Below are 24,352 nucleotides of genomic sequence, written 5' to 3' on the forward strand. Positions count from 1 at the left end.
TCCAGATGTTAGAGAACTACAACTCCCAGCATGCCTGGACAGACTGAGCATGCTGAGATTTGTAGTTTTGCAACATCTGGAAGAGCACAGATTGGAGACCATTATACAGTGGTCTCCAAACTGAGGACCTCCAGATGTTGCAAAACTACAACTCCCAGCATGCCCAGAAAGCCAAAGGCTGTCTGGGCATGCTGGGAGTTGCAGTTTTGAAACTCCCAGAGGCAGCAGTGAGATCGCTTTACGGCGATCTCACTGCTGCCAATGAAGATGCCGCACTGCTGCTGCAAACTCATCGCCGGGACGCAGCGCAGCCGGGACCGCATGGAGGACGCCGGGACCGCTCGGGACACCGCTCGGACGGGTAAGTGACGCCGGGGGACCGATCAGGGACACTTAGCAGAGCGGTGTGTGTCCCGATCCCCGTGATCGGGACTCACACACCGTGCTGCTATCAGCTAGTCAGATTTGACCAGCTGATAGCAGCGATCGCTGGGGGGGGTGGGGGATGAAACCCCCCCCCCCCCGTGGTCGCATGGTAAGATGGCTGGCTATCAGTGATGGCTACCATCTTTCCGGGAGCTGCGGGATGCCGCGAGTAGCGGCAGTAATGTTCATGACGTACCTGTATGTCATGGGTCGGGAACACCTTGCCACCCATGACGTACAGGTATGTCATAGGTCGGGAAGGGGTTAAAGGGGTATTTCAGTGAAATTTTTTTTTTTTTTTTTTCAAATTAACTGGTTCCAGAAAGTTATACAGATTTGTAAATTACTTCTATTAAAGAATCTTAATCCTTTCAGTACTTATCAGCTGCTGTATGCTCCACAAGAGGTTGTGTAGTTCATTCCAGTCTGACCACAGTGCTCTCTGCTGCCACCCCTTTCCATGTCAGGAACTGTCCAGAGCAGGAGAGGTTTGCTATGGGGATTTATTACTTCTCTGGACAGTTCCTGACACAGACAGAGGTGGCAGCAGAGAGCACTGTTGTCTGACAGAAAAGAACTACACACCTTCCTGTGGATCATACAGCAGCTAAATACTGGAAGGGTTAAGATTTTTTTTTTTAACAGGAGTCATTTACAAATTTGTTTAACTTTCTGGAGCCAGTTGAGATGAAAAAAATAGTTTTCCACTGGAGTACCCATTTTTAAGTGAGTAAAAATACGGTAATCCTACCCATTTTTTTGGTTGGATCCTCATGGGTCAGTACTGCTGCAAATTTTATCTCCTTGCCAGCCGCTCTCTATATTGTAGGCAATAAAAGAAAATGTGAGTGGCACTACTGCTGTCCACTGCCAATGGCTGTCCGGGCATGCTGGGAGTTGTAGTTATGCCAAAGTCTGCAGACCGCTGCTTAGATTTATTTATTTATGTATCTATACCAATTCGTCGACCATACAACCTCTCTCAAACCAATACATCACTATCACTTTATTTTTGGATCGTGTTGGATTAAAAGTAGAATTTTTCACCAATTTGCGTGCCGCAGTCTTTGGTTGGATTATTTCTCTGGACCTTGATCACGGCCTAGGACCGGGCTAGCTGAAGCGGGGCTGCGATCTGTCTTTCTATCTGTCATCTCTGTATGATCAGTCTGAACACTTTATGTATATACTGGTTTTGCTAGTCGTACATAGTATGGGCTGTGTATCTAGATTGCAGGGCAGAGTATAGTCCTGTATTCACATGGGAGCTGAGCGCCTGGCTGACGGTTAGCAGAGGATGTCCGTGTATGGCAGGTGTGTTGTAGAACAGGAACTCGTAACGTCTCTTTTGTGTTTTCTGTTGTGTGCCGTCAATGGAGCCGCAAGGTTCTAAAGATGTATTTCCCTAGTAAACATGTCCCAGGAGGAGTCAGACATAAGGACAGGGAATAAAGTAGGCCCTGGGAGGTAGCATATGTCTTCTCAGGGGGCCCATGTCACTGGGATTCTGTATTTAGCAGTGTTTCCCAACCAGGGTGCCTCCAGCTGTTGCAAAACTACAACCCCCAGCATGCCCGGACAGCCAACGGCTGTCCGGGCATGCTGGGGGTTGTAGTTTTGCAACAGCTGGAGGCACCCTGGTTGGGAAACACTGGTGTAGAGTATGTCAGTGCAGTGAATAATACTGACATTCATTGCAATGACCGTACATTCTTATAAATTCCTTATGCAAAATGGTTTTGTACCCGCCACTCTGCCATTGTGTGAATGAATACATTCACTGTATGGCTGTACATGAATATGCAACACTGTATGTAGGAGTATAATTTTTATTTTATTATCATTTCCTAGGACCCTCCTGCTTAGTAAGCGGTGGCCTCTGCTGAGCTGCATTGTTTGAATAGGGATTTATTATGCATGGATGACTTTTCAGAGGGTGTCTGTCTCCAGGACACACTGAAAATGCTGTATACCAGTGGTCTTCAAACTGTGGACATCCAGATGTTGCAAAACTACAACTCCCACAATGCTAGGAGTTGCAGTTCTGCAACATTTGGAGGTCCACAGTTTGGAGACCACTGCTGTATACCAAATGCAAAGGACTATACTTTTTTGTGGTAGAATTCATATTGGTTATCCCCACACATTTTTGCACAGTGGGTGAAAAAGCGCCATATTTTTGGTAAATTATTTAGACCAGTGGTCTTCAACCTGCGGACCTCCAGTTGTTGCAAAACTACAACTCTCAGCATGCCCGGACAGCCAACGGCTGTCTGGGCATGCTGGGAGTTGTAGTTTTGCAACATCTGGAGGTCCGCAGGTTGAAGACCACAGATTTTGACCAAGGGTCTCAAACTGGTGGCCCTCCAGATGTTTCAAGACTTCAACTCCCAGCATGCCCTTGGACATGCCCAGACAGCCATTTGCTGCAGCTAATGATTGTCGGGCATGCTGGGAGTTGAAGTTTTGCAATATCTGGAGGGCCACCAGTTTGAGACCCTTGGTCTTGGTTTGAGACCCCTGCTTTTAGACTCTTGAATGCAGTGTGTCACGGTCAGCTTTTTGCAGTAGTTGGCCATATGTCGAATGTGACTTTTTTATTAATTTTTTTTTGCGAAATTTTTGCGTCCACACTCAAATCTTTACACAACCTCATGCCAGTCCGGATGTCCCTTAGAAACAGTTTTTAAGCTACAATGACATGACCTGGTCTCGCTATGCTGGGCACCTAATGCGCTTAGTCTTTGCTTCTAAAAGCTGTAATATCTCCCTCTAGTGGATAAAGAATGAATTACATGCGATACAAACTCGTGGGAGGCGTTCTATGTCTCCCTCTAGTGAAAATGTTGGTTTTTACACACGTACAAGTGTACCATGCTTTACATTCCAGAAATAAACCAAATATGCATATACCAAAGCAAACACAAAATGTTTTAGTATATGCATCTCGCATGATACACTTTTTATTTTTTTTTTACATTTACACATCAGAAATCCTTCAGCTGTCTGAGCAGCATGCAGACTTTAGTTAGTTGTGCATGATTTCGGCCATACAAAAGAAAGGGAAAAAAATAACAATTGAAAAAAATGTATTAATAATAATTAGAATAAAAAAATAATATATATATAGATATATAGATATAGAAATATATATATATATATATATATATATATATATATATATTGTTAATAAAAAAAATATTATTTATATTTTTATCACTGCAGATTGTGTAATACAGATTCCATATATGTCTCAATTTATATTGTTCTATAAACTTCATGCTTTAAATTTTTTAATATATGTTTTGCTTCTGGCCCCTGGTGTGTAGCCTGTAGTATTAGCTCAGCTGTTGAATGCTTCCGGTATCTTTGACAAGATGTAGGTGCCTATTAGTTACCATGATTAGCCATATTAGATCTTATGAGCCTTCTCTCTGGTCACTGGGTCACCTAAATGGTCCTTTCTTTGCTGTCTCTGGGCCGCATGTTGAATTGTTGGTATCTGGACCCAGTATTTCCCAACCAGGGTGCCTCCAGCTGTTGCAAAACTACAACTCCCAGCATGCACGGACAGCCAACGGCTGTCCGTGCATGCTGGGAGTTGTAGTTTTGCAACAGCTGGAGGCACCCTGGTTGGGAAACTTTGCAGTGACCGAATGTGTCCCTTTTCATTTGTTGCATAAAAGGTTAAAAAAATAAAATAAAAAAATCCCCCCCCCCCTTCTTTTTATAATTAATAAATACTCCAGTGGAAAACTTTTATTTTATTTTATTTTTAAATCAAATGGTGCCAGAAAGTTGAACAGATTTGTAAATTACTTCTATAAAAAAAATCTTGATCCTTCCAGTACTTATTAGCTGCTGAATACTACAGAGGAAATTATTTTCTTTTTGGAACACAGAGCTCTCTGCGGACATCACAACCACAGTGCTCTCTGCTGACATCTCTGTCCATTTTAAGAACTGTCCAGAGTAGGAGAAAATCCCCATAGCAAACATGTGCTGCTCTGGTCAGTTCCTAAAACGGACAGAGATGTCAGCAGAGAGCACTGTGCTCGTGACGTCAGTAGAAAGCACTGTGTTCCAAAAAGAAAATAATTTCCTCTGTAGTATTCAGCAGCTAATAAGTACTGGAAGGATTAAGATTTTTTTAATAGAAGTAATATACAAATCTGTTTAACTTTCTGGCACCAGTTGATTTAAAAAAAAAAAAAAAGTTTTCCACCGGAGTACCCCTTTAAGTCAAGAAAAATAAAGGCTTGGGATGAAGTATTGAAGTATCTCCTTACTTGGGCTAATATAGAAATGAATATAGATGCAGCCTGTGCAGCTTTATTTAAAAAAAAAAAAAAAAAAAAAAAAAAAAGGTACAACAAGGATTTTTATAGGGCTGAAACAACGAATCGATTTATTGATAATAATTAATAGATTATGAAAATAGAATAGTTGGTCGGGAAATTTCCAAAGTTCACAACTTACACATATTTATATGATTATTACTATGTGTGTATATATATAATATGCGCAACTGTGGCCCCTGGCAGCCTATGTAGTGAAGAGGAGGCCCAACACACCCGATGTTCTGCTTCCTTTCGCTCCTCTCTGCAACAATCATGTATCTGTGGCTGCCGGGCTCTGTGCTACAAGCCGCACTCGCAATAGTTGCTAAATTGTCACTAAAATGGCTTCCGGGGGTATGCAGAATGGCACTGGACAACCAGGGAATGTGCTGGATCCCCCCCCCCCCCTTTGGCCACAGGCAAGAAACAAGGAGATGGGAATAGACCTTATAAAGAAAGGAAAAGAGAACATGTATATTTATAAATAAATAAGACAATTCTATATGACACACCACAAACAGTATTTTAGATGCTTAAGTTGCACTGCATACTTTAGACACTAGATGTCACTATTGTTCTACTTCTTTTCCCCATACCCAGCTGTGCAGTGCCTGTACTTTCTTATAATTCACATAATAGGCTCAGTTCACATTACAATTTGTCTCTCTGAGGCACGGATGTGTTGAAAAAATGTCAAAATGACATGTCGACCTGTCCGTGCCCAGACTGGCTCGGGCCCCGTTCATTATAGTGACCGGAGCATAGTCCTCTAGTGACGACATTTCGGTCATTTGCCCCCAACGTATCCGTATCTCTAACCAAAACTTGTAAACGCTTGGGAAATGACCCGAATGTAGAGCTGACTATGCTCGGGCCCCTGAAATGGATGGGGCCCGTGCCTGTCCGAGGGCAGACACGTCGGCATTTCTTTTTGACATTTTCGCGACTTATCCTTTTCTCGGGGGCACAAATTGTGGTGTGAACAAGGCCTTACATTTATTTTCTGTGGTCACTGTAACACTAGTGTCAAAGCCTTAATACTAAAAAAACCCTAGTTACAAACGGCATTACTAATTGTTATTTACCAACAAGCGGCACACCCCTCCCTTCTACAATACTTGTTTCCTGTTATTTTCATAGTGTCAGCATATTACAGTGCTGAACTTTTCTTTACCGTAGATAAGTGAACACACAACATGGGGGAATTGGTTTCCTATGAAAAGAATGTAAATTGCTTCAGTTTCTGCTAAATTAGAGGATAGAAACCAATACTCTATTTTACATATCTACTGAGCCAGTTACATAGAAACATAGAATGTGTCGGCAGATAAGAACCATTTGGCCCATCTAGTCTGCCCAGTAATCTGAATACTATGTATAGTCCCTGGTCCTATTGTATATGAAGGATAGCCTTATGCTTATTCCTATCTTATATGAAGGCTAGCCTTATCCCTATCCCTATCTTATATGAAGGATAGCCTTATACCTATCTCTATCTTATATGAAGGATCGCCTTATCCCTATCCCTATCTTATATGAAGGATAGCCTTATCCCTATCTCTATCTTATATGAAGGATAGCCTTATGCATATCCCTATCTTATATGAAGGCTAGCCTTATCCCTATCTCTATCTTATATGAAGGATAGCCTTATACCTATCCCTATCTTATATGAAGGATAGCCTTATGCCTATCCTTATCTTGTATGAAGGATAGCCTTATCCCTATCTCTATCTTTATGTGAAGGATAGCCTTATGCCTATCTCTATCTTATATGAAGGATAGCCTTTTGCCTATCCCATACATGCTTAAAGGGATACTCCGGTGGAAACCTTTTTATTTTTAATTTTTTAATTTTTAATTTTATTTATTTTTTGATCAACTGGTGCTAGAAAGTTAAACAGATTTGTAAATGACTTCTATTAAAAATCTTAATCCTTCCAGTACTTATTAGCTGCGGAATACTACAGAGGAAATTCTTTTCTTTTTGGAACACAGAACTGTCTGCTGACATCCTGACCACAGTGCTCTCTGCTGACATCTCTGTCCATTTTAAGAACTGTCCAGAGTAGGAGAAAATCTCCATAGAAAACATATGCTGCTCTGGACATTTCCTAAAATGGACAGAGATGTCAGCAGAGAGCACTGTGGTCCAAAAAGAAAAGAATTTCCTCTTTAGTATTCAGCAGCTAATAAGTACTGGAAGGATTAAGATTTTTTAATTGAAGTAATTTACAAATCTGTTTAACTTGTTGATTAAAAAGAAAAAAAAAGTTTTCCAGCGGAGTACCCCTTTTTAAACTCATTCACTGTATTTGCAGCTACCACTATGCTATTCCATGCATCCACTACTCTCTCAGTAAAGTAATACTTCCTGATATTACTACAGATACCTTTGATTGGCACAGTGCTCTCTGTTGCCCCCATCTGTTTGTGTCCTATAACTCTGATTATTAGGAACAAGAGGTTTGGCCTTCCCCTGTGCTGGATATGGAGATGCACCCCCTTCTCCTTCCTCCTACATATGCTCCCCCTTTAAAATGTTCGTGTGTCTTTCAACACAGAGAGATGGCAGCAGAGAGCACGGTGTCCATTCAACCTCTGTGAAGGCCTGGCATGCTAAGCTTTATAAGGGAAGGGTTACAGGTTGTGCGTCTGCAGCATATTTCACGCTGCACATGCGCCAACGGTAGTCACAAGTGCCAGCTTCCTGCTGCGGCCAGGTAGCTCAGCCCAGCTGCAGCACTTGCACTTGTTAATGTCGTCGGGGCATCCGCAGCATAAAATACGCTGTGGATGCGCAATGTGTGACCCTACGCCAAATCTATATAACCTTATAACAGTGTTTTTTTTTTTTTAAAGAAAACTTTTGATATGTCATATAGTCACCTGAAAAGAGTTGATGGGTTGGGGTCAGGAGAAACCGGGATTAGTGCGGGCCTAGCATGTTCTCTACAGGCTCTGTATCATGTGACCAGACTGATAATGTAAGCCTAAGGGGCCATTCTGGTTGATAAAAACTTTTCCATTGTCAAAATGTCCTGTTTGTCCAGTTTCCTTAACTGGACAAGCCTTTTAGTGTAGGGTCACACGTAGCATATATGCAGCATGCTTCACTCTGGGCAAAATCAGCTGCGCAGCGGCAAATACACTGCGTATTCTCTGATGTGCAGACACTCAGGGCTATCCAGTGGCAGCCCCGTGTGCACTGTAAGGTTAGGAGGCTGGCCCTGTGTGCACTGTAAGGTTAGTAGGCTGGCCCCGTGTGCACTGTAAGGTTAGTAGGCTGGCCCCGTGTGCACTGTAAGGTTAGGAGGCTGGCCATGTGTGCACTGTAAGGTTAGTAGGCTGGCCCCGTGTGCACTGTAAGGTTAGGAAGCGGGCCCCATGTGCACTGTAAGGTTAGGAGACGGGCCCCGTGTGCACTGTAAGGTTAGGAGGCGGGCCCCGTGTGCACTGTAAGGTTAGGAGGCGGGCCCCGTGTGCACTGTAAGGTTAGGAGGCTGGCCCTGTGTGCACTGTAAGGTTAGGAGGCTGGCCCCGTGTGCACTGTAAGGTTAGGAGGCTGGCCCTGTGTGCACTGTAAGGTTAGTAGGCTGGCCCCGTGTGCACTGTAAGGTTAGGAAGCGGGCCCCATGTGCACTGTAAGGTTAGGAGACGGGCCCCGTGTGCACTGTAAGGTTAGGAGGCGGGCCCCGTGTGCACTGTAAGGTTAGGAGGCGGGCCCCGTGTGCACTGTAAGGTTAGGAGGCGGGCCCCGTGTGCACTGTAAGTTTAGGAGGCCTGCCCTGTGTGCACTGTAAGGTTAGGAGGCTGGCCCCGTGTGCACTGTAAGGTTAGGAGGCTGGCCCCGTGTGCACTGTAAGGTTAGGAGGCGGGCCCCGTGTGCACTGTAAGGTTAGGAATCTGGCCCCGTGTGCACTGTAAGGTTTGGAGGCTGGCCCCGTGTGCACTGTAAGGTTAGGAGGCTGGCCCCGTGTGCACTGTAAGGTTAGGAGGCTGGCCCCGTGTGCACTGTAAGGTTAGGAGGCTGGCCCCGTGTGCACTGTAAGGTTAGGAGGCGGGCCCCGTGTGCACTGTAAGGTTAGGAGGCGGGCCCCATGTGCACTGTAAGGTTAGGAGGCTGGCCCTGTGTGCACTGTAAGGTTAGGAGGCTGGCCCCGTGTGCACTGTAAGGTTAGGAGGCTGGCCCCGTGTGCACTGTAAGGTTAGGAGGCTGGCCCCGTGTGCACTGTAAGGTTAGGAGGCTGGCCCCGTGTGCACTGTAAGGTTAGTAGGCGGGCCCCGTGTGCACTGTAAGGTTAGGAGGCTGGCCCTGTGTGCACTGTAAGGTTAGGAGGCTGGCCCCGTGTGCACTGTAAGGTTAGGAGGCGGGCCCCGTGTGCACTGTAAGGTTAGGAAGCTGGCCCCGTGTGCACTGTAAGGTTTGGAGGCTGGCCCTGTGTGCACTGTAAGGTTTGGAGGCTGGCCCTGTGTGCACTGTAAAGTTAGTAGGCGGGCCCCGTGTGCACTGTAAGGTTAGGAGGCTGGCCCCGTGTGCACTGTAAGGTTAGGAGGCTGGCCCCGTGTGCACTGTAAGGTTAGGAGGCTGGCCCCGTGTGCACTGTAAGGTTAGGAGGCTGGCCCTGTGTGCACTGTAAGGTTAGTAGGCGGGCCCCGTGTGCACTGTAAGGTTAGGAGGCTGGCCCCGTGTGCACTGTAAGGTTAGGAGGCTGGCCCCGTGTGCACTGTGAGGTTAGGAGGCTGGCCCCGTGTGCACTGTGAGGTTAGGAGGCTGGCCCCGTGTGCACTGTGAGGTTAGGAGGCTGGCCCCGTGTGCACTGTGAGGTTAGGAGGCTGGCCCCGTGTGCACTGTGAGGTTAGGAGGCTGGCCCCGTGTGCACTGTGAGGTTAGGAGGCTGGCCCCGTGTGCACTGTAAGGTTAGGAGGCTGGCCCCGTGTGCACTGTAAGGTTAGGAGGCTGGCCCCGTGTGCACTGTAAGGTTAGGAGGCGGGCCCCGTGTGCACTGTAAGGTTAGGAGGCTGGCCCCGTGTGCACTGTAAGGTTAGGAGGCTGGCCCCGTGTGCACTGTAAGGTTAGGAGGCTGGCCCCGTGTGCACTGTAAGGTTAGGAGGCTGGCCCCGTGTGCACTGTAAGGTTAGTAGGCGGGCCCCGTGTGCACTGTAAGGTTAGGAGGCTGGCCCTGTGTGCACTGTAAGGTTAGGAGGCTGGCCCCGTGTGCACTGTAAGGTTAGGAGGCGGGCCCCGTGTGCACTGTAAGGTTAGGAAGCTGGCCCCGTGTGCACTGTAAGGTTTGGAGGCTGGCCCTGTGTGCACTGTAAGGTTTGGAGGCTGGCCCTGTGTGCACTGTAAAGTTAGTAGGCGGGCCCCGTGTGCACTGTAAGGTTAGGAGGCTGGCCCCGTGTGCACTGTAAGGTTAGGAGGCTGGCCCCGTGTGCACTGTAAGGTTAGGAGGCTGGCCCCGTGTGCACTGTAAGGTTAGGAGGCTGGCCCTGTGTGCACTGTAAGGTTAGTAGGCGGGCCCCGTGTGCACTGTAAGGTTAGGAGGCTGGCCCCGTGTGCACTGTAAGGTTAGGAGGCTGGCCCCGTGTGCACTGTGAGGTTAGGAGGCTGGCCCCGTGTGCACTGTGAGGTTAGGAGGCTGGCCCCGTGTGCACTGTGAGGTTAGGAGGCTGGCCCCGTGTGCACTGTGAGGTTAGGAGGCTGGCCCCGTGTGCACTGTAAGGTTAGGAGGCTGGCCCCGTGTGCACTGTAAGGTTAGGAGGCTGGCCCCGTGTGCACTGTAAGGTTAGGAGGCTGGCCCCGTGTGCACTGTAAGGTTAGGAGGCGGGCCCCGTGTGCACTGTAAGGTTAGGAGGCTGGCCCCGTGTGCACTGTAAGGTTAGGAGGCTGGCCCCGTGTGCACTGTAAGGTTAGGAGGCTGGCCCCGTGTGCACTGTAAGGTTAGGAGGCTGGCCCCGTGTGCACTGTAAGGTTAGGAGGCTGGCCCCGTGTGCACTGTAAGGTTAGGAGGCTGGCCCCGTGTGCACTGTAAGGTTAGGAGGCTGGCCCCGTGTGCACTGTAAGGTTAGGAGGCTGGCCCCGTGTGCACTGTAAGGTTAGGAGGCTGGCCCCGTGTGCACTGTAAGGTTAGGAGGCTGGCCCCGTGTGCACTGTAAGGTTAGGAGGCTGGCCCCGTGTGCACTGTAAGGTTAGGAGGCTGGCCCCGTGTGCACTGTAAGGTTAGGAGGCTGGCCCCGTGTGCTCTGTAAGGTTACTGGCCCTGTGGGTCTGCTCATCGGAGGTGGCGTATTACCCACTGTGCTGCATATTTTGCGCATTGTGAAATACGCTGTGCATACACTGTGTGACCTACTGCCTGAGTTTTCTTCTTATATCTTTCCATGTGGTAGAAGAAGTGACGAACTCTGAAGTGACTATCCTGCATTAGACAAAGTGTTAGGCTGGGTTCACACTACGGAATGTCCTCCTGGAAAAATCCCGGCCGGACATTCTGTGCACCACAGGACTGCTCGGCTATGAACAGTCACCACTGACAGAAATGCATATCCAAAAGAATGAACAGGTTCTGTGGAGTCCGGAATTCTGCTGTGTGCTTTCTGCAGCAGAATCCCATTCTTTTTCCTTGTGAATATCAACCTGCAGCGCACATTATAAACTCCTCAGTGTGTCCATTTTTTTGTTTCCGTCTTGTGGAAAGAAAATAAAAACACGTAGTGAATGAAGTCAGAACTAGTATATATACTCTGAGGAGAGATGAATAAGGAGGCCGCCGAGGGGAGGAAGGAATAACACAAACAACTCATATACTCCCCATCTTTTTTTTTAGTAAGACGCCATCCTGTGCAGAGTGAAACAACAAAGCCTACACAACCTCACTCCTCCGTAATTCCCCTCATAGTCCTCTCTATCTGAATACATCCCTTGTTATGTAAGCAGTGTGCATCATGGGAATGCACATATCTATGTTGGATCTTTTGCTGTCTGTGAGCAGTATATTCTAGATAAGTGTATGATTATATACTATTCAATGCTAAGATCATATCTGGACAAATCCTGGGAACCAGTATAGAGCAGTGTCTTCCAACCAGTGTGCCTTCAGCCAAAGCAACACTACAGCTCCCAGCATGTCCGGAAAGCCTTTAGCAGGAGTCTTGCAGCAACTTTAGGCACTCTGGTTGGGAAACACTGCTCTATGGGCACAATGATTCCCAGGGTTTGTCCCCTCATCTCTTCCTGTGTCACAATCATTAGTGTCCCCTCATCTCTTCCTGTGTCACAATCATTAGTGTCCCCTCATCTCTTCCTGTGTCACAGTCATTAGTGTCCCCTCATCTCTCTCCCTGTGTCATTCATAATTTGTCTCTTCATCTCCCTGTGTCACAGTTATTAGTGTCCCCTCATCTCTCCCTGTGTCATTCATAATTTGTCTCTTCATCTCCCCCTGTCAGTTATTAGTGTCCCTTCATCTGTTACTGTGTCACAGTCATTAGCGTCCCCTCATCTCTCCCTGTGTCAGTCATCAGTGTCCCCTCATCTCTCCCTGTGTCACAGTTATTAGCGTCCCTTCATCTCTTACTGTGTCACAGTCATCAGTGTCCCCTCATCTTGTACTGGTTCACAGTCATCAGTGTCCCCTCATCTCTCCCTGTGTCAGTCATTAGTGTCCCCTCATCTCTCCCTGTGTCAGTCATTAGTGTCGCCTCATCTCTCCGTGTCACAGTCATTAGTGTCCCCTCATCTCTCCCTGTGTCACAGTCATTAGTGTCCCCTCATCTCTCCCTGTGTCATTCATAATTTGTCTCTTCATCTCCCCCTGTCACAGTCATTAGTGTCCCCTCATCTCTCCCTGTGTCACAGTCATTAGTGTCCCCTCATCTCTCCCTGTGTCACAGTCATTAGTGTCCCCTCATCTCTCCCTGTGTCACAGTTATTAGTGTCCCCTCATCTCTCCCTGTGTCACAGTCATTAGTGTCCCCTCATCTCTCCCTGTGTCACAGTTATTAGTGTCCCCTCATCTCTCCCTGTGTCATTCATAATTTCTCTTCATCTCCCCCTGTCACAGTTATTAGTGTCCCTTCATCTCTTACTGTGTCAGTCATCAGTGTCCCCTCCTCTCCCTGTGTCAGTCATCAGTGTCCCCTCATCTCCCTGTGTCAGTCATCAGTGTCCCCTCATCTCCCTGTGTCAGTCATTAGTGTCCCCTCATCTCCCTGTGTCACAGTTATTAGCGTCCCTTCATCTCTTACTGTGTCACAGTCATCAGTGTCCCCTCATCTTGTACTGGTTCACAGCCATTAGTGTTCCCTCATCTCTCCCAGTGTAAGTCATCAGTGTCCCCTCATCTTGTACTGGTTCACAGTCATTAGTGTCCCCTCATCTCTCCCTGTATCACAGTCATTAGTGTCCCCTCATCTCTCCCTGTGTCACAGTCATTAGTGTCCCCTCATCTCTCCCTGTGTCAGTCATTAGTGTCCCCGCATCTCTCCCTGTGTCACAGTCATTAGTGTCGCTTCATCTCTCCCTGTGTCAGTCATTAGTGTCCCCTCATCTCTCCCTGTGTCAGTCATTGGTGTCCCCTCATCTCTCCCTGTGTCACAGTCATTAGTGTCCCCTCATATCTCCCTGTGTCACAGTCATTAGTGTCCCCTCATCTCTCCCTGTGTCACAGTCATTAGTGTCCCCTCATCTCTCCCTGTGTCACAGTCATTAGTGTCCCCTCATCTCTCCCTGTGTCAGTCATTAGTGTCCCCTCATCTCTCCCTGTGTCACAGTTATTAGTGTCCCCTCATCTCTCCCTGTGTCATTCATAATTTCTCTTCATCTCCCCCTGTCACAGTTATTAGTGTCCCTTCATCTCTTACTGTGTCAGTCATCAGTGTCCCCTCCTCTCCCTGTGTCAGTCATTAGTGTCCCCTCATCTCCCTGTGTCAGTCATCAGTGTCCCCTCATCTCCCTGTGTCAGTCATTAGTGTCCCCTCATCTCCCTGTGTCACAGTTATTAGCGTCCCTTCATCTCTTACTGTGTCACAGTCATCAGTGTCCCCTCATCTTGTACTGGTTCACAGCCATTAGTGTCCCCTCATCTCTCCCAGTGTAAGTCATCAGTGTCCCCTCATCTTGTACTGGTTCACAGTCATTAGTGTCCCCTCATCTCTCCCTGTATCACAGTCATTAGTATCCCCTCATCTCTCCCTGTGTCAGTCATTAGTGTCCCCTCATCTCCCTGTGTCAGTCATTAGTGTCCCCTCATCTCTCCCTGTGTCACAGTCATTAGTGTCGCTTCATCTCTCCCTGTGTCAGTCATTAGTGTCCCCTCATCTCTCCCTGTGTCAGTCATTGGTGTCCCCTCATCTCTCCCTGTGTCACAGTCATTAGTGTCCCCTCATCTCTCCCTGTGTCACAGTCATTAGTGTCGCCTCATCTCTCCCTGTGTCACAGTCATCAGTGTCCCCTCATCTCTCCGTGTCACAGTCATCAGTGTCCCCTCATCTTGTACTGGTTCACAGTCATCAGTGTCCCCTCATCTCTCCCTGTGTCAGTCATTAGTGTCCCCTCATCTCTCCCTGTGTCAGTCATTAGTGTCCCCTCATCTCTCCCTGTGTCACAGTCATTAGTGTCCCCTCATCTCTCCCTGTGTCAGTCATTAGTGTCCCCTCATCTTGTACTGGTTCATAGTCATTAGTGTCCCCTCATCTCTCCCTGTGTCGTTCATTATTTGTCTCTTCATCTCCCCCTGTGTCACAGTTATTAGTGTCCCCTCATGTGTAAAACAACAAAAAACAATTAACTTACCTCCATTCCTGCGCTGATCTCCCATTTTGCCTTCGGTCAGTACTCCGGTGTCCAGCAGCAGATGCCTTTGGTCGGCTATCCGGTGTTACATGAGCAGTAAATGTTTTTATTTATTTATTTATTTTTTTTTTTTTTTTTTGTGGAGACCCATTTTAACTGTTTTAGGCTTATAGCTTGTTATGCTTAGCTCATAAAATATTCTGCCCATATCAGATCTAGATCCTTTTCCACTTCCATGTGAAGCAGTTTTTGCAGAACTGCAATTTATTGTGAAAATTTACAAAACTTGAGGAAAAAAAATCTGTTTTACCTTTTTTATAGGGGAATTTTAATATTTGATAAACTGATTTCAGTCCCATTGGTCCTGGATTCGTTGTATGTTACTGTAGCGTGTTGGTGCAGAACCACAATATTGTAAATTTCAAGGGGTTCTCTGAGACAACCCCATTTAGAATGTGTCCAGGTGCAGGAAAAAAAGACCTTTGTTGTCCCGGCGCTGCCCGTTCGGTCATCAGAATGGGAGAAAGAAGGCTAAAAGTAGACCTCAAGTAAAATTTAAACTTTATTGCTTAATTATAAAAATAATAAAAGTGTGGATGACGCGTTTCGAGGGGGGCTCCCCTCTTCCTCAGATAATACTTTTAGCCTTCTTTCTCCCATTCTGATGACCGAACGGGGATTGTCAGGACAACAAAGGTCTTTTTTTCCTGCATCTGGACATATTCTTCTGGACAAGCACCTGATTGTTTCTTAGGACCTCCCGACACAGCAGCTCTGCGGACATCAGTGAGTACCCCAAATACTGGGTGATATGCACTCTTATTAATATTATCTGGTGAGCACCCACCTATATGACCTGTGGGTTTCCCCCACAATATTTATCTCTCCATATGTAAAGGGTAATACGCAAGGCGACGCTTTCGTCTTTTTTCTTTCCTTTCTCATTTAGAATGTGCCCCCATTTCCCTCTTAGGCAATCGGCTATATGCCCCGGACCCTGCACCTGGCCCCTGAGCCGAATGGCAAATTTTCCAGGAAAGTTTGCGACCATTTGGGCATTTTTGCCACAGCAGCCACTACAGGAAGGTGTTGTATGTCATGGTGTCCGTGCAGATGAATGACCACCCTTGTCATAGGAGGACAGCTTGAATCAGCCAGAACCTAAGCTGCACCATACAGTGGCTTCTTATGGGGCCCGAATGTAGCTCCCCTTTATGAGAACATATGCCTGAATAGGTCATATAGACAGGAGTGGTCTTCAGGAGACAGCCCCTTTAATGATAGTGCTGCATTGTTTTGTGTAGTCCATTGCTTCGCAGATGTAGTCCTTGGTGGGATTTGAACCTAGGACCCCAGCTATAGCCAAATGCTGACCAGGACCAATCCTAAAACATACCAGGATGCTGCCAACCTGCTTCACTCTCCCTATGGATGGCATCATGGCCTTTCAGTATGTTTGTAGAGGTGGAGTCAATATTAAATTTGATGAATCTAAATGTTTTGCATTTACTCTAAAGCAGTGTTTCCCAACCAGGGTGCCTCCAGATGTTGAAAAACTACAACTCCCAGCATAACCACAATATAATAGTCTATAGAGCAGTGTTTCCCAACCAAGGTGCCTCCAGATGTTGCAAAACTACAACTCCCAGCATAATCACAATATAATAGTCTATAGAGCAGTGTTTCCCAACCAGGGTGCCTCCAGATGTTGCAAAACTACAACTCCCAGCATAACCACAATATAATAGTCTATAGAGCAGTGTTTCCCAACCAGGGTGCCTCCAGATGTCGCAAAACTACAACTCCCAGCATAATCATAATATAATAATAGTCTATAGAGCAGTGTTTCCCAACCAAGGTGCCTCCAGATGTTGCAAAACTACAACTCCCAGCATAATCACAATATAATAATAGTCTATAGAGCAGCGTTTCCCAACCAAGGTGCCTCCAGATGTTGCAAAACTACAACTCCCAGCATGCCTGGACAGCCTTTGGCTGTCCAGGCATGCTGGGAGTTGTAGTTTTGCAACATCTGGAGGCACCCTGGTTGGGAAACGCTGCTCTATAGACTATTAATATATTGTCAGTGTTTATATGTTCACAATAGCGATTTTATGTAGCGACTACAATAGAACAATAAACTTTCCAGCAGACCGTGGAACTCTTTTTCATGTTGTACCCACGAAGCGCAATTCTGAACAATCGTATTGACACTTTTTTGCCAGTCTGGGCACCACAGGGACAGAATGGGTTAAGCCAGGGTGATGTGAAGTGTTGGAAAACTAAAGTGAATTTTCTGTTTGTAAGAAAGTGCTCGGAATGTTTGACTGCACATGTAAAAATAATTCCTCTAACAAACCCGCTGAGCAGGAGAGACACAAGGTAACATTACCCGCGGTATTCTGGCAACTATTGCATGATAAGCAAACAGCTTAATTGGTTTTCACAGGACCAGACGGCTGTGGCAGTATTTTCTTTAACAGTATTAGGGACCTGATTGGGAATGATTTGTTCCCATGTCTTAATACACACACCCCTTCAGAGTAGAGTTAAAGGGGTATTCCAGGGAAAAACTTTTTTTTTTCTTTTCTTTTTTTATATCAACTGGCTCCAGAAAGTTAAACAGATTTGTAAATTACTTCTATTTAAAAAATCTTAATCCTTTCAATAATTATCAGCTGCTGAAGTTGAGTTGTTGTTTTCTGTCTGGCAACAGTGCTCTCTGCTGACATCTCTGCTTGTCTCGGGAACTGCACAGAGTAGAAGAGGTTTGCTATTGCTATTTGCTATATGTGTGTATATATAAGTTTTTTTCCCTGGATAACCCCTTTTTACGCAGCAGTTTGCAAGAAAGCAAAAATGTCCCAAAGATGGGCATTGCCTGAATGGGTTATTTAAATTTTGCATAGTGCGTAGCTGCACTCTGGGGGGCACACAAACTGGTATACATTTATAAATAGTAAAGATTACTAGGGATCGACCGATTATCGGTATGGCCGATATTATCGGCCGATAATCACGATTTTGGGCATTATCGGTATCGGCAATTATCTTGCCGATAAGCCGATAATGCACCGCCCCCACCGCACCGCGACCGCCACCCCCTCGACCCGCCGCACCGCCGACCCACCGCACCCTCCACCGTGATGCTAGGCAGTATACCGGTATGGATTTTTTCCCATACCGCTATACCGGTCGGGCCCCTCCCCCACCCTCCCAGTCAATAAAAAAATTAAACTTACCCATAATGGGGGTGGTCCGGGCCATCCATCCATCGTTCCTGTAGCGTCCGGGGGCGTTCTGGGTGGAGGGTGGTCCGGTCCGGGCTGTCCTTCTCCCACGGTCTTCTTCTCCACTCCAGGCAGGCTCTGGCCTAGTACGCTGCATAGACGCCGCTACGCCGTGACGTCAGGTGCGTCGCTGCGCACGGGCGTCACTGCGCAGCGGCGTCTATGCAGCGTACTAGGCCGGAGCCTTCCCGGAGTGGAGAAGATGACCGCCGGAGAAGGACAGCCCGGACCGGACCACCCTCCACCCGGAACGCCCCTGGACGCTACAGGAACGATGGATGGATGGCCCGGACCACCCTGACAGGTAAGGGGAGAGAAGCGGGTGGTGGCGGCGGCCTATGGCCCCGCAAAAGCCACTGCAGATCATTGATTTAAAGCGCCCGCTTTAAATCAATGATCTGCAGCGGTGTCACGGGGGTTAAATAGCCGATAACTTATACCGGAATATCGGTATAAGTTATCGGCTATCGGCCCTAACCTGCACCGATTATCGGTATCGGCCCTAAAAAAATGATATCGGTCGATCCCTAAAGATTACATAAATATTATAATCTTGCTGGGACTACATAATAAACCATCTCGTGCTTGGATTGTGTGGTAATATCTGGGAGGCACCACTGAGCACCCAACACAACAATTTGGTGACTTTTTTTGTATACTAGATTACTGGATCGAGTGCCAGCAAATCTGCAGGAAAATTGTTTCTCAGCATCTAGATCACTTGTATTTATTATTCTTTTACTCACTTAAGTGATGACCACCTATGCCCAGGCCCACTGTTGGTTGCCTAATGGCAAAACAGCCCGTATCCCAATAGAGACTGGGGGATGGAGTTGAGGGGATGTATTGTCATTCATGTGTTACATCAAGGACAATGCATCCATGTAAAGGAAGTTCACAATGTCTTATTACAGTCATGGCCGTAAATGTTGGCACCCCTGAAATGTTTCTAGTAAAATAAAGTATTTCTCACAAAACAAAGGATTGCAGTAACACATGTTTTGCTATACACATGTTTGTTCCCTTTGTGTGTATTGGAACTAAACCAAAAAAAGGAGGAAAAAAAAAAAGAAAATTGGACATAATGTCACACCAAACTCCAAAAATGATTGGCATCCTTTCAAAATTTGGGACAAATTAGATTGTTTCAAGTAGGAATCGACCGATTATCAGTTTGGCCGATATTATCTGCTGATATTCAAGATTTTGGACATTATCGGTATCGGCAATTACCATGCCGATAATGCCCCTCCTCCCCGGCAAGAGAATACCGCTGCTGCCCCATTGCCTCCCCCATCCCCGGTGCCCGGGGTCCACGCTACTTCTGGCTCCTGCGTGCTGCGCAGCGCAATGACGAGTGACGTCCTCAACGCAACATCCTGCGCGCTGCGCAGCGCAATGACGAGTGACGTCCTCAACGCAACATCCTGCGCGCTGCGCAGTGCAATGACGAGTGATGTCCTCAACGCGAAGTCACAGTCAGTGCGCACAGTGACCGCTCAGGACGCCGCCGGAGCCAGAAATAGCGCGAACCCCGGGAACAGGTAATTATAAAACCAGGGATGGGGGAGGCAATGGGGCAGCGGGGGTGGTAGTTGGACTAGGGAGGACCCCAGGACAGGCAGGGGGAGAGAAGTGGGCGGCGGCGGTGGTCTCTGGGCCCGCAAAAGCCGCTGCAGTTCATTGATCTGCAGTGGCTTCTGCGGGGCCGGGTGGGGGGGGGGGGGGAGGGTAAATAGCCGATAACTTATACCGGAATATCGGTATCTGTTATCGGCTGTCAGCCTGAAAGGTCACAGATTATCGGTATCTGCCCTAAAAAATCGATATCGGTCGATCTCTAGTTTCAAGTATGTGATGTTCCTTTAAACTCACCTGGGGCAAGTAGCCGGTGTGGGCAATATAAAAATCACACCTGCAAGCAGATAAAAAGGAGAGAAGTTCACTTAGTCTTTGCATTGTGTGTCTGTGTGTGCCACACTAAGCATGGACAACAGAAAGAGGAGAAGAGAACTGTCTGAGGACTTGAGAACCAAAATTGTGGAAAAATATCAACAATCTCTCTAGATTTGCCTTTGTCCACAGTGCACAACATTATCAAGAGGTTTTCAACCCGTGGCACTGTAGCTAATCTCCCTTGGCATGGACGGAAGAGAAAAATTGATAAAAGGTGTCAACGCAGGATAGTCTGGAAGGTGGATAAGCAGCCCCAAACAAGTTCCAAAAATATTCAAGTTGTCCTACAGACTCAGGAAGCATCAGTGTCGGCGCGAACTATCCGTCTACATTTAACTGAAATGAAACGCTATGGCAGGAGACCCAGGAGCACCCCACTGCTGACACAGAGACCTAAAAAAGCAAAACTACATTTTACCAAAATGAACTTGAGTAAGGCTGGGTTCACACTACGTTTTCTCCCATACGGGAGCGCATACGGCAGGGGAGAGCTAAAACCTTGCGCTCCCGTATGCCTTCGTATGCGCTCCTGTATGTCATTCATTTCAATGAGCCGGCCGGAGTGAAACGTTCGGTCGGCTAATTTTTGCGCCGTATGCGCTTTTACAACCACAGTTTGACCACAGTTTTAGGTCCGGTTGTAAAAGCGCATACGGCGCAAAAATGAGCCGACCGGACCGAACGTTGCACTCCGGCCGGCTCATTGAAATGAATGACATACGGGAGCGCATACGAAGGCATACGGGAGCGCGAGGTTTTAGCTACCCCCTGCCGTATGCGCTCCCGTATGGGAGAAAACGTAGTGTGAACCCACCCTAAGCCAAAATCCTTCTGGGAAAATGTCTTGTGGACAGATGAGACCAAGATAGAGCTTTTTGGTAAAGCACATCATTCTACTGTTTACCGAAAATGGAATGAGGCCTAGAAAGTGAAGGACACAGTACCTACAGTGAAATATGGTGGAGGTTCAATGATGTTTTGGGGTTGTTTTGCTGCCTCTGGCACTGGGTGCCTTGCTTTAATGTGTGCAAGGCATCATGAAATCTGAGGATTACCAATGGATTTTGGGTCGCACTGTACAGCCCAGTATCAGAAAGCTGTGTTTGTGTCCGAGATTTTGGGTCTTCCAGCAGGACAATGACCCCAAACATGTCAAAAAGCCCCCAGAAATGGATGGCAACAAAGCGCTGGAGAGTTCTGAAGTGGCAGCAATGAGTCCAGATCTAAATCCCATTCAACACCTGTGGAGAGATCTTAAAATTGCTGCTGGGAAAAGGCGCATTCCAATAAGAGAGACCTGGAGCAGTTTACAAAGGAAAAGTGGTACAACATTCCGGCTGAGAGGTGTAAGAAGCTTATTGATGGTTATAGGAAGCGACTGATTTCAGTTATTGTTTCCAAAGGGTGTGCAACCAAATATTAAGGGTGCCAATAATTTTGTCCAGCCCATTTTTGGAGTTTGGTGTGACATTATGTCCAATTTGCTTTTTTTCCTCCCTTTTTTTGGTTCCAATACACACAAAGGGAATAAACATGTGTATAGCAAAACATGTGTTACTGCAATCCTTTTCTGTGAGAAATACTTCATTTTCTTGAAAAATTTCAGGGGTGCCAACATTTATGGCTATGACTGTATATATCTCATCCCTTCCATCTGTCCTATAATTCTAAAGATCCATGTACAGATTGGATATTTGTGTGCTAAACCTGCAAATTTGTTCAGGATCAGCTGATCACCCAAAACTTGTTTATCAAAACCTGTCCAGAAGAAAAGTTGCTGAGTTGCCCATAGCAACCAATCAGATCGCTCCTTTCATTTCTGAAAAGGCCTGTGCAAAATTAAAGAAGCAATCTGGTTGCTATGGGCAACTCAGCCACTTTACCTTTTGGACAGGTTTTGATAAATCTCCCCCAAAATTATCGATTTTTCACTTAGACTGTGCTTGCAGTTGAATTTCTAGCTCTTGTGCAATGTAACATGGGTCCTAATAGAAGACCATCCTGATCCCATTGGTTTCGACCCACACGAACCTTAAAATCAGAACTTCAATCATAAGCTCTTATGACCGGATGCATTTTATTCGTATTATGCATTTACAATGTTACTGTTTATGTTGTTATATCTAATATAAATCATATAAATCTTTAATACCTCAATGGTTGTGTCTGAAACTTTTTTATTGACCTGTACTTGAGATTTACTTCAACTGAAAAAAAAAAAAATTTATAAATGAAGTCGTACAAAATGAAAACAGTACCTGGCCCCCCTTTTTAGACTTTTCTTTTTTATTTTATTTTAATTTTTTTTTTGCTTTGGGGACTGATTTCTAGTTAAATATAATAAAATCAAATTAATTTGGTTACTATTTTTTAAGCGTAAACCCATATAGAGAGTATCATGCAAACAGTTGAAGCAATCTCTAGTTACTAATGCAGTCTTTTTCCAATTTGTGTGCCTCCAGCTGTTGCTGTGCAGAATACAACTCAACAGCCAAAGGCTGTCCGGACATGCTGGGAGTAGTAGTTTTGCAACAGCAGGAGGCTCGCTGGTTGAGAAACACTGGCCTAATGAATATAAATGTCAACATTTCTCCTTCATCCACAAAGTAGAGAATTACATCATCTACATATTTATCCTTTACGGTTCAGTAGCTAAGAATTCTAGCCGGAAAACTGACCTGGAATGTTTATTTTTTTATTTTTTTAAATAATGATTCCCTCCTACAACACATGAATGAGCAGAACCAGAATACCGTGATCCGGAGCAATGCGCGGCTATAGCTTTAAATGTTTTTGCAGCCGGAGAAGATGTGTGAATGATTGTCACAGTGCGCCTGTCTTTCTCTGTGGGTCTCTGAGACCTGCAGTAAAGCATCCAGTGCAGGGTCCGCAGCCTGGGGTCCCAGCTTAGCTTCCGGTGGAGATCAAAGCGGAGAGGTGGACCTGGGGTCAGCCAAGAGCAGCAGTGACGTGTGTTCTGGGGGGCCTCTGACTGCACTGCCAGCGATTGGGGCCATTTCTGGATCCCCCATGTGACCATCATTAGTCTTTATTCTATACACCTGCTGCGGGCTTCTGGCTCACGGCTATTAACCCATCTTTGGCTGTACCGGAAAGCAGATTAGTCTACAGTATCTGTATTTCATTGTATGTGAGATGTTTGCCTTTGCTATATATAGCCACACGTTGTTTATATTTTGCGCTTCTTTTATCTCGCATACATGTACTGTTTGATATTCTATATACTTTCCGAATGTGGTTGAGTATTTGGGGCCGCCTTCAATAAAGGGACCTTCTGGTGCTTATGGGGGAGATTTATCAAAACCTGTCAAGAGAAAAGTTGCCCATAGCAACCAATCAGATCGCTTCTTTCATGTTTAACAAGGCCTTTGCAAAATGAAAGAAGCAATCTGATTGGTTGCTATGGGCAACTGGGCAACTTTTCCTCTGCACAGGTTTTGATTAATCTCCCCCTATGTGAATCAGTTTATGCGTAGAACAGTGTTTCCCAACCAGCGTGCCTCCAGGTGTTGCAAAACTTAAAGGGGTACTCCGGTGAAAACCTTTTTTCTTTTAAATCAACTGGTGGCAGAAAGTTAAACATATTTGTAAATGACTTCTATTAAAAAATCTTAATCCTTCCAGTACTTATTAGCTGCTGAATGCTACAGAGGAAATTCCTTTCTTTTTGGAACACTGATGACATCACGAGCACAGTGCTCTCTGCTGACATCTCTGTCCATTTTAGCAACCATGCATAGCAGATGCATAGCAGATGCATAGCAGATGCTAAGGGCAGCATGGTGGCTCAGTGGTTAGCACTTCTGCCTTGCAGTGCTGGGGACTTGGGTTCAAATCCCACTAAGGACAACAATAAATAAAGCGTTATTATTATTATAATAATGTCAGCAGAGAGAACTGTGGTTGTGATGTCATCAGAGAGCATTCCAAAAAGAAAAGAATTTCCTCTGTAGTTTTCAGCAGCTAATAAGTACAGGAAGGATTAAGATTTTTTTTTTATAGAAGTAATTAACAAATCTGTTTAACTTTCTGCCACCAGTTGATTTAAAAGAAAAAAGGTTTTCACCGGAGTACCCCTTTAAAACTCCCAGCATGCCCGGACAGCCGAAGGCTGTCCGGGCATGCTGGGAGTTTTAAAGGGGTACTCCGGAGTTGTAGTTTTGCATGCTGGGAGTTGTAGTTTTGAAACGCCATGGTTGGGAAACACTGGCTTAGAAGATCATAGGAGGAGATTCATCAAGACCTGTGTAGAGGAAAAGTTGCCCATAGCAACCAATCAGATCGCTTCTTTCATTTTTAAAAAGGCCTCTGAAATATGAAAGAAGCGATCTGATTGGTTGTTATGGGCAACTGGTCCACTTTTCCTCTGCACAAGTTTTGATAAATCTCCCTCATAGAGTTTCCCGTTTTATATAAAATCCCATGTTATGGTCTTTATCCCCTGCAAAAAATGCTCATTGGTCAGTATTGTCGAAACGTTGCATTTCGGATGGCTGAGCTTGCTGAGCATAGTGGTTTTTAGA

General features: G+C 46.2%; 1 protein-coding gene across 5 annotated transcripts in view; it reads left to right on the forward strand.

Moving 5' to 3' along the window:
• Window positions 1-24,352, forward strand: part of TFDP2 (transcription factor Dp-2) — a 91,301-nt gene that overhangs the window by 40,658 nt on the left and 26,291 nt on the right. For 2 of the 5 annotated variants that reach the window (XM_056564460.1, XM_056564463.1), the window contains exon 1: window positions 24,129-24,289. The exons of 2 other annotated variants lie outside the window; for them this stretch is intronic. In XM_056564460.1, the coding sequence (XP_056420435.1) occupies window positions 24,257-24,289 (33 nt within the window). In that variant the 5' untranslated portion in view covers window positions 24,129-24,256. Of the gene's footprint in view, window positions 1-22,515; window positions 22,956-24,128; window positions 24,290-24,352 lie in introns of those variants that run through there. One more of the 5 variants, XM_056564464.1, reaches the window with a different exon arrangement.

This window comes from Hyla sarda, chromosome 3, assembly GCF_029499605.1.
Source record: "Hyla sarda isolate aHylSar1 chromosome 3, aHylSar1.hap1, whole genome shotgun sequence".
Classification (NCBI taxonomy): domain Eukaryota; kingdom Metazoa; phylum Chordata; class Amphibia; order Anura; family Hylidae; genus Hyla; species Hyla sarda.